The 13,301-nt window shown below is 44.1% G+C and overlaps 1 protein-coding gene across 1 annotated transcript in view; it reads right to left on the reverse strand.

Annotated features, from left to right (window-relative positions):
- The window catches only part of CHTF18 (chromosome transmission fidelity factor 18), a 144,264-nt gene that overhangs the window by 122,936 nt on the left and 8,027 nt on the right, over nucleotides 1-13,301 (reverse strand). Inside the window, exons 4-5 of the mRNA XM_068244163.1 lie at nucleotides 8,266-8,461; nucleotides 6,594-6,692 (exon numbers count right to left, since the gene is read on the reverse strand). Of these exons, the coding sequence (XP_068100264.1) occupies nucleotides 6,594-6,692; nucleotides 8,266-8,461 (295 nt within the window). The remainder of the gene's footprint in view (nucleotides 1-6,593; nucleotides 6,693-8,265; nucleotides 8,462-13,301) is intronic.

Here is a 13,301-nt window from a genome sequence, read left to right on the forward strand (position 1 = left end):
AGACCCGGTTTGAAAAAGCAAAGTTGCTAGTGGTGAAATCACCAAGCATGGCATTTGTAATGTCTCCGGGAAGTTCATCTAAGTTGTGGCAATTAAATAAAATGTTAAGAAACACTGATGGACAGATTTAGAGCAGCAGAGGCAGTATAGAAAACAGTAAATGTAACAAATGTTTACATCTAAAGAGATGTCAGGATGCCTTCTATTGTAAGTGCCTCTGCAGCTTGTAAAAACACAGAGACACGCTGCTCCAGCTGCTCTGCTGTTATCGAAGCCGTAGTAGTTCGGCAACTTAAGGAACATCTACCTCACATGTGAAAATATTGATGAATTAGTACAGTGAAGTGTAAAACACCGAATGCGGTATTTTAAGGACTGGGATTTTGTTATCGAACAGCCTTTGATGAATTGAAGCCTTAGGATACCAAAAGATTTCCAAAGCCTTGAACATCCCACGGAGCACTGTTCAAGTGATCATTCAGAAATGGAAGGAGTATGGCACAACTGTAAACCTACCAAGACAAGGCCGTCCACCTAAACTCACAGGCCGAACAAGGAGAGCGCTGATCAGAAATGCAGTCAAGAGGCCCATGGTGACTCTGGACGAGCTGCAGAGATCTACAGCTCAGGTGGGGGAATCTGTCCATAGGACAACTATTAATCATGCACTGCACAAAGTTGGCCTTTATGGAAGAGTGGCAAGAACAAAGCCATTGTTAACAGAAAAGCATAAGAAGTCCTGTTTGCAGTTTGCCACAAGCCATGGGGGTGACGCAGCAACCATGTGGAAGAAGGTGCTCTGGTCAGATGAGACCAAAATGGAACTTTTTGGCCAAAACGCAAAACTAACACTGCACATCACTCTGAACACACCATCCCCACTGTCAAATATGGCGGTGGCAACCTCATGCTCTGGGGTGCTTCTCTTCAGCAGGGACAGGGAAGCTGGTCAGAGTTGATGGGAAAATGGATGGAGCCAAATACAGGGCAATCTTGGAAGAAAACCTCTTGGAGTCTGCAAAAGACTTGAGACTGGGACGGAGGTTCACCTTCCAGCAGGACAACGACCCTAAACATAAAGCCAGGGCAACAATGGAATGGTTTAAAACAAAACATATCCATGTGTTAGAATGCCCAGTCAAAGTCCAGATCTAAATCCAATCGAAAATCTGTGGCAAGATCTGAAAACTGCTGTTCCCAAACGCTGTCCATCTAATCTGACTGAGCTGGAGCTGTTTTGCAAAGAAGAATGGGCAAGGATTTCAGTCTCTAGATGTGCAAAGCTGGTAGAGACATACCCTAAAAGACTGGCAGCTGTAATTGCCGCAAAAGGAGGTTCTACAAAGTATTGACTCAGGGGGCCGAATAATTACGCACACCCCACTTTGCAGTTATTGATTTGTAAAAAATGTTTGGGATCATGTATGATTTTCATTCTACTTCTCATGTGTACACCACTTTGTGTTGGTCTTTCACATGGAATTACAATAACATTGATTCATGTTTGTGGCAGCAATGTGACAACATGTGGAAAACTTCAAGGGAGCCAAATACTTTTGCAAACCACTGTAGGAATAAATTGTATAAATATACAATTACTTAGGTTTACTTCAGGTTTGCTTTAAAAGCCATAAATCTTTTGTGTGACTGTGCTAACACCAATAATAACATGATAGTGATTAAACATTCAGCAGGTGATCATTTCTCTGAGTTGGAGCTAAATGAACAACAGAAGTTAAAGCGCACCTGAACTCACATGTGGCATGGGGGTATATTCATTAACTGCGGTAATGAGAATAGTGTCCATAAATTCAAGCAAAGCCTAAATTAATATATTACATGCAATACATCATGCTCTAATCGTGCGCAACACCTTATTCTCATTACCGCAGTTTATTGAATATATCCAATAAGAAACATAGGTGCATATAGTACGAGTCCTACAAAGAAATTGTCTGAAGTTCATTTCAGTTTTCCTGGAGAGCAAGTGTAAAAAAATAACAAAAAACAACCCTACTGCGCAATGAAAATGAGCTTGTCGAATACTGAACAGTAAATATATAATACACAGTATATACATAGTTCACAGTATATACACAAGTAAATATATTTAAGAGTAAGAATATGGGACTTAAGACTGATGTCTCAAAAAAAAAAAAAAGTTTTTATTCCAGGTTGCTGTTAAGTATTAATATGCCACCTAAACCGCTGCATACCCGCGGCTGAATACTCACTATAACCCCCCCAAAATCACTGGACTTTCTTGATCGTGGATTTTGCTGCCCGGGGAGGTAGAGCTTTGGGCTGTTGCTCTACCTCCATTCGCGTCCATCTGCGTGATTGCCACCTCTCCCCTCTCAGTGAAAGAAGCCAGAGGGGCGGGGAGAGGCAGCGATCAGCGCAGATGGACGTGAGTAGAGGCAGAGCAACAGCCCAAGGCTCTGCCTCTATACGGAAGCGCCGCACGAATCTTCCCCGGGGAATTTTGGGAGGTTATAGTGAGCAATCAGCAGCGGGTATGCAACGGTTTAGGTGGCACATTAATACTTAACAGCAACCTGAAATAAAAACTGTTTTTTTTTTTTATTTCAGAGTCTTTTTAAAGTACTACTCCATTTAGGATTAGTCCTACAGATACAATTACTTATCTAATTTTCACTTCAGGTTTGCTTTAAAGGACAACTGAAGCGAGAGGTATACGGAGGCTGCCATATTTATTTTCTTTTAAAGTGGATCCGAGATAAACTTTTACTCATTGCATAATTGTGTTCCATTCATATAGTTTATATGGCATTCCTCAAGCCAAATACTTTGTTCGGTTTTAATACTCTAATTCCCTATGAACTAAACAAGCCTTGCTCACAGCTTCTCCAGAGAGCCTTGGCACTCTCAGCCTTAGTAGCAAGGGCTTATAAGAGCTCAGTCTGGGCAGGAGGAGGAGTTTACTAGCCAGAGATAGAGGCAGAAAGAAGGAGGGAGTAGGAGAGGGGAGTGGGAGATTCAGATCAGCTTGCCTGTGTGTAATGTGACAAACAGAACATGGCCACTCATTGCATCACAGGTATAAATAATCATAAACTGTTGAAGCTGTTTGCAGCTAGATTTGCTGAGTAAACTATGTAAACTTTAGATAAGATATATAGACAAGTTACTTGTTATAGTTAGTTTTTCATCTCGGATCCGCTGTAAAGTGGATCCGAGATAAACTTTCACTCATTGCATAATTGTGTTCCTTTCATATAGTTTATAGGGCATTCCTCAAGCCAAATCCTTTTATGTTTTAACCACTTGCCGACCGCGCACTCATAACGCACGCCGGCAAAGTGGTAGCTGCAGGACCAGCAACGCAGATCTGCGCCGCCGGTTGCAGGCTAATTAATCAGAATTAGGCTGTTTCCTGTCATTTCACGGCGGGGGGCTCCGTGAATAGCCTGCAGGCTGCCGATCGCAGCTCGCAGGCTAAATGTAAACACAAGCGGAAATAATCCGCTTTGTTTACATTTTTACAACGCTGCTACAGTAGCAGCGTTGTAGTAGATCAGCGATCCCTGGCCAATCAGCGGCCGGGGATCGCTGTCACATGACAGCAGGGAGCCTGTTAGAGGCTGCACAGGACAGATCCATTCCTGTGCAGCCTCCGATCTCTCGGGCAGGGAGGGAGAAGAGGGAGAGGGGGAATCTTGCGGTGTAGGGGGCTTTGAGGTGCCCCCCCCCCCCCCCGCCACCCACAGCATGCAGGAGCGATCAGACCCCCCCAGCACATCATCCGCCTAGTGGGGAAAAAAAGGGGGGGGGGGCGATCTGGTCGCTCTGCCTGTCATTTGATCTGTGGTGGGGGCTGTAGTGCCCACCCAGCACAGATCTGAAAAAACAGCGCTGGTCCTTAAGGGGGGGTAAAGGCTAGGTCCTCAAGTGGTTAATGTTCTACTTCCCTATAAACTAAACAAGCCTCACCCACAGCTTTTCAGAGTGCCTTGGCATTTTCAGACAGTAGCAAGGGCTTATGGGAGTTCAGTCTGGGCAAGAAGAGGGGGAGGTGTTACTATCCAGAGATTTCAGAGGCAGAGGGGAGGAGAGAGGAGGATAGGGGACTGAATTTACACACAGGCAAGCTGATAGCATCTCCAGCCCTCAGCCTGTGACAATATGACAGAACATGGCTGCCCTCACTGTATCACAGGAATAAACAATCAAACTTCTGAAGCTGTTTGCAGCTAGATATGCTATAGCTAAATATGTTATGTTGTTTAGATATGTTAGATCTATACTTTAGATAAGATTTATAGACAAGTTACTTGTTATAGTTACTTTTTCATCTCTGATCCGCTTTAAGCAATACCAGTTGCCTGGCAGCCCTGCTGATCCTCTGTATCTAATACTTTTAGCGTAGACCCTGAACAATCATGCAGCAGATTAGGTGTTTGACACTATTGTCAGATCTGACAAGATTAACTGCATGCTTGTTTCTGGTATGATTCAGACACTACTGCAGCCAAATAGACCTGTCAGGCAACTGGCATTGTTTAAAAAGGAAATATGGCAGCCTCCATATTCTTCTCACTTCAGTTGTCCTTTAAACAGTGAGTACGTCTACTAAAGTAGGTGGTAGCATTTTTTCTCTGTGAGCATGGAAATCTCAGTGCAGGGTGCAGTCGACTAGCTTCTGTCAGCGGCTCTACTTCTCCCAATCTGTAAAGGCCCGTACACACTGATGACAGATGTCTCCCATCGGGGATCAGGGGTACATCACTGGGCCGAGGTTGTACAGACGTGTAGTCAGCCTGTATGCCGCCTAGGCACTCTGTTTCAGCGTGGGGGCAGAGGGCTGACAGAGTGGTGCAAACATGATGCCATGTGGGGGGACGGGACAAGAAAAAAGCAATTAGCTGTCGCTCAGTTGAGTTGATCTGCCTGGCGGTTGCTTGTCGAGCCGCTGTACAAACGCTGGATTTTTGGCTGAGGCGGTTTCATCATACGTGTGTACAGGGCTTTATCCTAATGACTAGCCAATCACAGCAATGGGCAGCTAAACCAATAGGAAGCTGACAGGCACTAGTTTCCACGCAAACACAGTATTTGCATATCAAAGCACTAAGAAAAACTTAACACAGAAACCTGTAAAGTACATGCAGAGAAGACCTTAAAGGGATACTGTGGGGGGGGGGGCTGGGGGAAATCGGGGGAAAATGAGTTGAACTTACCCGGGGCTTCTAATGGTCCCCCGCAGGCATCCTGTGTTGGCGCAGCCGCTCACTGATGCTCCAGCCCCACCTCCGGTTCACTTCTGTAATTTCTGACTTTAAAGTCAGAAAACCCCTGCGCCTGCGTTGCCGTGTCCTCGCTTCCCCGGATGTCACCAGGAGCGTACTGTGCAGGCACAGACCATACTGGGCTTGTGCTATACACTCCTGGTGACATCAGCGGGAACGAGGACACGGCAACGCAGGCGCAGGGGTTTTCTGACTTTAAAGTCGGAAATTCCAGAAGAGAGCCAGAGGCGGGGCCGGAGCATCGGTGAACGGCTGCGTGGGCACAGGATGTCTGCGGGGGACCATTACAAGCCACGGGTAAGTTCAACTCATTTTCCCCCGACCCCCCTACAGTATTGCTTTAACTATAACAATGCAAACACAAATACAGTGTCTACAACAAGTATTCTGCCCTCCCTGTGGTAAACTGTTCATAAAAATTAAAGAGTCATTTTGATATGCAATTACAAATCTTTACTTTCATGTCTGTCTGGGCTGTTGCCACATGACTATAGGTGCGTACACACGCCGGACTGGAGGCAACGACGGGTCCGTCGTTACCTCCCGCTGGGTGGGCGTGCCAACGACAGTCCGGCGTGTGTACGCACTGTCGGCGGACTGATACGGCTGCTTCTGAGCGATCCGCCGGGCGGATCGATCAGAAGCAGCCGTATCAGTCCGCCGACAGTGCGTACACACGCCGGACTGTCGTTGGCACGCCCACCCAGCGGGAGGTAACGACGGACCCGTCGTTGCCTCCAGTCCGGCGTGTGTACGCACCTTATGCCTACAGGAAGCTGTAGACCAAGCTGCATGGTTAGAGAGAACTCCAGCACTAGCAGACAAGTGAATTGATCTTCCTGCATGCAGCTGGCAGCTTCCTGTAGGCATAGTGTGACCACAAGGCAGATGAAAATAAAATAAAGCTTTAAATGGGCACTACTGCAAAATAATTGTTCTTCAGTTACAGTAATGATTTATGTCAATCCCCCCCCCCCCCCCCCCGTTTGCTGCGGTTTCTTATCTTGTAGAATTCATTATAGTAACTGAAAAACAATTATTTCGCAGTAGTGCCCCTTTAAAGCTTCAAAACGTACGTTACCCTTGCAATACTATTTTCTTATGCAAAGTGGCATGTAAGACATTCATTTTACAAAGCTAAATTTATTCCTTCAAAGACTTAATAGGGAAATAAACAACTATGGTTAGCAGTTTTACCTTCGTTTCCACAAATTGCCATTCAAAAAGCACAAATTCTTTAAAAAAAAAAAAAAAAAAAAAAAAAAAGCCAACATTTCAAGCAAGGGACAAATAAATATGTACATAAGACGCAACAACCATTACCTCATCAGCCACCTGTTCCTTCAGGTAAGAAATAGGGACTCCAAGTAGATGTAGTTGCTGGTCACCCCTCCAGCTGAGAGAGCCATTCTTTAAGCTGTCCTAAAATGTTTGCGAACATAAGTTTATTTGCAAAGAGACAGTGTTGCACCAATTAACTTTCAGCAGCTAAATATATATACATATTTTTTTCACTCTCAATTACTTAACTGCCAATTAAAGTAAGTGTTTTATATAACAAAAACAACCTGAAATTAAATACAAGTTTATGCCCAATTTAAGAGCAATAGTCACAAGACACACTCCTACTAGAACTCTCCCCAATTGCGGCCATTGAAAACCTATACAATGGTTTCACAGCTTTAAAACGGGAGGAATAGCCATACTATGCCAGGAAAAGAAAAAAAAAAAAAAACACATACTTGATCTACTTACATAACACATGTATTGTACTGTCCACGTTTTGATTTCAATGTTTTTTATATAGTAAATGAAGAGAATTCTGTTCCTGGTGGGAACCATGTCTTTTGCCCACAGTTTGAGGCTAAAACCTGATGTCATTTCTTCCCTTAACTTTTTTTTCTTTTCTTCTCCAGTCACCTCAGCCTTGCTTGTAAACACAAGTGAGCAAAGGATCATGTTTCAGCTAGGCAGGGAAATAAAGGGAAGAGGAGGACTATATGATAGATATAAAGAACCCCCAGCATGCAACTGAATGGCAATGGCTATTAAAGAGCCAGCACACCTAAGGGATGTGATAACTACAAACTGTAACAGCAGTATCACTTAATACACTCAGACCAGTTGCTGTTGAAATTTGATTTTTATGGTGACGATACAACTTTAAAGGGAAACTGAAGTGAAAATAAACTTAGCAAAGCCAGTTTGTAAACTGCAAATATAAGAGAATGATGCAATGTTATAGAAAACCCGCTATATATCTGAAAATAAAAAATATAAGACTTTTCTTTGCTACTAATGTTCTATGAATTATCCGTACTACACATACAATTCATAATATCATACTTTTTTCGCTGCAGTGTCACTTTAATGTAATATTACAAAATCGTATTTAATGAACAAAAGGCTACAAAAATAAACCCACCCCATTTTTATAAACTTCATGTACATTATTAATAGGTCCTCTTGTTCAATTCTGCAACACTATTGGATGGTTGAGTGTGTAAATAGGCCTGTTTATCTGGCCATGAAGTCATACAACTCGGGTGCCTATTTGGGTCTCTGGGGATGTTCTTTAAAATAAACAGATCAAGTAAGATGCAAGTTTTATTATGCTACGGAGATAAGAAGCACTAAGGCTCAGTTCCCATTTGCACCAGATCATCTGTGGGCAGCGGACAGTGTAGTGTCCGCTGTATTCCAGCTGGAGTCCAGGGCAGATGCGTTACACCACCATAGGCTATATGGGGACTGCATCTGCTCTAACTGTATTACAGCAGCCTGCACAGAAGTGTGACCCGCTTAACGCAATGGATCCATTGCAGACTGAAAAGTGTAAACGCCTCCAAACAGAGGAAAAAAGGGTCAGTTCTCAGCTCAAGTGGTAACACAGCCTGAATTAAAATACCCCCATCGGAATCTCCAAGAGGACTTAAAATAGAAACACCAGGTTCAAGTGCAGCAAGCATGATGAGGCATCCAACAATCCTCTTACCACAGTTCCTGTCCCATCCTGGTCCTCCTTCAAGGTCATGTACACCCTGGTGCCATCACCAGATGTCACATGGATGTAATCTTCCAGAATGGGGGGTCGCTTCAGTACACGTTTCTGTTCGGATTTTCGTGGTGTGTCTTGCAGAGGAGCCATATCGCTGATCTCAAGAGCGGGGCAGTACTGAAACTTTCCATTCCTAGCATGACAACAATACACAGAACTCAACAAAAGCAGTACATTAATTTGCTCTACATAAACGTGATAGATTTAAAGCAAACTCGAGGTGGTAAAATAAAGTGAGATACCACATCCTCCTCAGGAACACCACTGCTGCCGGGGAGTCTATGAAAGTTCCCAGCAGCACTAATCTTCATGAACGAGCGCGGCCGCGCCTGTGCAGTAGCTACTTAGGGACAAACAGCTTTAGCTTACTGTGTCAAATATATAATATTGTATTCTTTCCTTCTTTCAAGCGGAATATAACCCTGCATTTCAACTTTGCTCTAAAACATTATTTACAGCATATTATATGCAAAAGGCATTTTTTTTACTAGACCAGCATTGGAAGGGTTAAACACAGAGGTTTAAAGTTCCATGGAGAGATATGCAGAAGTTCAGATTGTTACATTCTATTTAGTTATATGTATCTATTGAGAAATGATACACACTCTTTGGCTGTCCTCCAACTCCTTCTCAGTCAGAGTCACATTCAACACTTAGATACATTTATGTAAACAAAATGTATCTATGTCAGCTTCGGATGAGTCTGCAGAAATCTCCAGGAACTTTAAAGCACTGTGTAACCCTTCCAATGCTGGTCTAGTAAAAAAAAAAAAAAAAAATGCTGGTTGCATATAATATACTGTAAATAATGTTTTAGAGCAAAGTTGAAATGCAGTGTTATATTCTGCTTTCATTCATTTTTATCTTTTGATTTTCTTTTAGGCCATAGACTCAAAATTACAGTTGAAATGATTAATAATCAGTTTTTGTATCTTGCTTAAAGTGTAATGATGTGAAATTAATCGCATTTATTCCCACGCTGAGAATGACCTAACCAATAGCTGAAATATTTTAGCAAGCACATTAGCTAATACTTGGCAGAGGTCTCCTAGTATGACTCAAAGGTTAGAAAGAGAAAGCAGATTACATTCCAGAAATTATTTCTGATGATGTAATTTGCTATGACATACGTGTGTTAATTAGCAAGAGGAGTTAGTTTCATTTTCTGTTTAAGGCCTCTTTCACACCAAGACGTTGTGTTTTAGGGGACATTAAGGTCACATAACATGCCCCTAACTCAACGCATGGTGGTGTTGAAGTTGGACGTCAGATTGAGCTGCGTTATGAGGCTCTTGGTGCTATCCTGGGAAGTCCGGATCTTTTCAATGATTCGGATGATTCGATTCGGATCATTAAAAAGATCCGGATCTTTGAATCATTTTACTAGGGAAGCGGGAAGCAGGGGTGCAGCAGAGTGAGAGGTGCAGGAGAATGAAGGCACATTGAGGGTGCTAATAGGGAAGGGAGAGATGCAGCAGGAAAATTGTGCTTGTGTACAGAAGCTGCAGTTCCTGTTTCTTCCAGACATCCACTGAGAACCAAATCATTCATTGTGATGATCCAGATGATTCGTTTCACAAAAAAGATCCAGATCAAAGATCCGAATTGTTCATGATCTGGACAACACTACAGTGCAGTGAATATTAATTAGCCATGCGGCTAAGAACAATAGCTGACTCTCCCCTTACTGAGCATGTGCAAACAGTCTAATGCAGCTAAAACCACCTATAACGCACTGCATGCTGCACTTTCATTGAACGTCCAGCTGTAAAGCAACGTGGGCACTGTGAACAGCCCATTGAACAGCCCACTCTGACTCCTGAAATTAAAACTGAAAATATTATAAAATGTTCTATTTCTCAGATAATAGTCATCACATATTTTATATATACAGTAATAGCTGTGCTTAGTCCACAAAAATGAAATAAACCAATCAAAATATAGTTACTTGTGCTGCTTCAATAAAGCAGTCCCTGTATTTTGAAAGTCAGACATACATATCGGATTGTGACTTTACAGTATATATGATGTGTACACAGGAATCTTTTATATTTATATATACTAAGTAACATCTAAATAACATTATGCTGTAAAAAAAAAGCCTGATGTGTAGCTGTGTCATGGATAGAGATGGTTAATAAGATGGAAATAATTCTGCGTTAACGCTGGTTTATGCAAATATATGCACTCCCTTTACTCATGAAATCAAATAATTTGATATGTTAAAAATTGGTTTGGTGACTACAAATTAAAGGGTACCTGGAACGGATGAAAAGAAAAGTTTTATACAGTTGTGTTCAAAATTATTCAACCCCCAGTGAAATTGAGTGCTTTGGCCAGTTTGACATTGATTTTGATCATTTCAGTCATCTTGTTTACAATTAAATCAAAGAGGCACTTGTAAGTCAGACAAATATAACATAACATTTATAATGAAATAACCACAAATGTCTTTTCTGTGCTCACATCATTAACAGTTTTATTCAACCCCCAAGTGACATTCATTCTTAGTACTTAGTACAACATTTTCCAGTTATAACCGCTTTTAAATGTGAAGCATAGCTTGACACCAGTGTCTTGCAGCGATCTACGGGTATCTTAGCCCATTCTTTATGGGCAAAAGCCTCCAGTTCAGTCACATTCTTAGGCTTGCGCACTGCAACTGCTTTCTTTAAGTCCCACCAGAGGTTCTCAATCGGATTTAAGTCTGGTGACTGCGATGACCACTCCAAAATGTCCCAGCCTTTAATCAGCAACCAGATCCAGGTGGTGGAGGAGGACAGCGAGGGACTGATTAGCCTGAAGGGGGCTGGAGGAAGCCCCATGTATGTATAAAACTTTAATTTCATCTGTCTCAGCTTTACTTTGTTACACAGTAGTACTAAACTCTGCATATGCACTCCCCACAGAGCTGCGGGGAATCCACTGAGAATGTTGTGCACATTGAACATATAGGTGTTGTCTATCACCCGTAAACTTGGTGCAGATTGTCCCTGCAGAATGTGTAATTGCAGGATAATGAGGTGATTCTTCCTCTGAGTACCTGCACATCACTTTTACATGTACCCACAGTTACATTGCCAAGGGCCTGATCCATGTTCAGATTGTGCATGAAGAATGTGTAATAAAGGAAGAATGCCCTCATTCCCCTGCAGAGTACCTGCACATCACTCCTACATGTACCCACAGTCACATTGCCTAGGGCCTGATCCATGTTCTTTGTTCCTGTCTTCTACAAGTGCTCTTACCAAGGACTAGTTTTAGTCTAGGACTAAAAGTATTAGAGGCAGAAGATCCACCGGATATCCAGGTAACTGGTATTGTTTAAAAGGGAATAAATATGGCAGCCTCCATATCCCTCTCACTTCAGTTGTCTTTTAAAATTTGTAAGCGTTGGCAGTTGTCATACTCACGTGGCTCTGCTCCGTCCGCGGCGTCCTCCGTGTGTGGCTTCAGTCCCGCACTGGCGTCCGGTGGTCTCTGCGCACGCGCGTTGCTGGCCGTGGTTTGGCTACGACGGTCGGGGGCGTGCGTACGTCCATGCGGTATGGCGTCAGGTCATGCGTACGCATGCGCGGGACTATGGCGGACATTTGTACGCATGCGCAGCGTTCGAGATCGCGCGCCAAAGTGCGGCCCTGCCCCTATAAAAGGCGGTCCCTTCCCAGCGTTCAGTGCTGTTCGTTCTGACAGCTAGTGTGGTGTTCAGCGGTTCGCTCTTGACCAAGCCTGATTTCCTGTCTGATCTTCTGTTGTGACCCTGCCTGTTTGACTATCCTGATTCGCCTGCCGCCTGCCCTGACTTGGATTGCCATTGGACTCTGCTCTTGCCTGCCGCCTGCCCTGACCCGGATTGCTATTGGACTCTGCTCTTGCCTGCCACCTGCCCTGACTCGGATTGCTATTGGACTCTGCTCTTGCCTGCCACCTGCCCTGACTCGGATTGCTATTGGACTCTGCTCTTGCCTGCCGCCTGCCCTGACTCGGATTGCCATTGGACTCTGCTCTTGCCTGCTGCCTGCCCTGACTCGGATTGCCATTGGACTCTGCTCTTGCCTGCCGCCTGCCCTGACTCGGATTGCCATTGGACTCTGCTCTTGCCTGCCGCCTGCCCTGACCCGGATTGCTATTGGACCCTGCTCTTGCCTGCCGCCTGCCCTGACCCGGATTGCCTCAACGGACTTAACCTTACTGGATTACTCTAGTGGCACTGTTCTCCCAACCACCAGCTGAGACTAAACCAGTAGTGACCTGGTGAACACTAGGCAGCTAAGTCCAGCTTTCCCCTTGGGGTTTGTTGGTGAAGACCCGTGGGCGCTTAGATCCCATTACTGGGTAACGTCTCCTCCATCGGTGGAAGGGTCAACAGTGTCCGAAGACATAACAGATACGAACAGCCGTAACATAAAATGGAAGCCTCTGGAGGACCTAACCCCACGGAAACCTCGGCCATTGAGCAACTATGTCAACAAATAGCTCAACTTCGGATATCCGTTCAGGAGGTCCAACAGAGTTACCACCAGTTGCAAGGACAGATTCAGATAGCTGCTGCTGCTCCTCCGGTAGTTCCACCCACTCCGTCTGTCACTGTCACCACCCCTGCTCCCGAGCCCAAGATCCCTCTACCAGATCGATTTTCAGGAGATCGCAGCAAGTTCAGGGTTTTCAAGGGGGCTTGTCAATTATATTTTTCTTTGCAACCCCGTACCTATTCTTCTGAGGAGATCAAAGTAGGCACAATCATTTCACTTCTTCAAGGGGAACCTCAGTCTTGGGCTTTACAACTTAGAGACCTCCAAGATCCTGCTCTTGGCTCTTCTGAAGCATTGTTTACTGCACTAGCGGAACTCTATGACGATCCGGGTCGTGTTGCTTCTGCTGAAGCTGCTCTAACGGCCCTGCAACAGGGCAGACGACCTGTGGAGGAATATGTGTCAGATTTTCGCAGGTGGAGTTCCGATTCTTTGTGGAAT

This window comes from Hyperolius riggenbachi, chromosome 7, assembly GCF_040937935.1.
Source record: "Hyperolius riggenbachi isolate aHypRig1 chromosome 7, aHypRig1.pri, whole genome shotgun sequence".
Lineage (NCBI taxonomy): Eukaryota > Metazoa > Chordata > Amphibia > Anura > Hyperoliidae > Hyperolius > Hyperolius riggenbachi.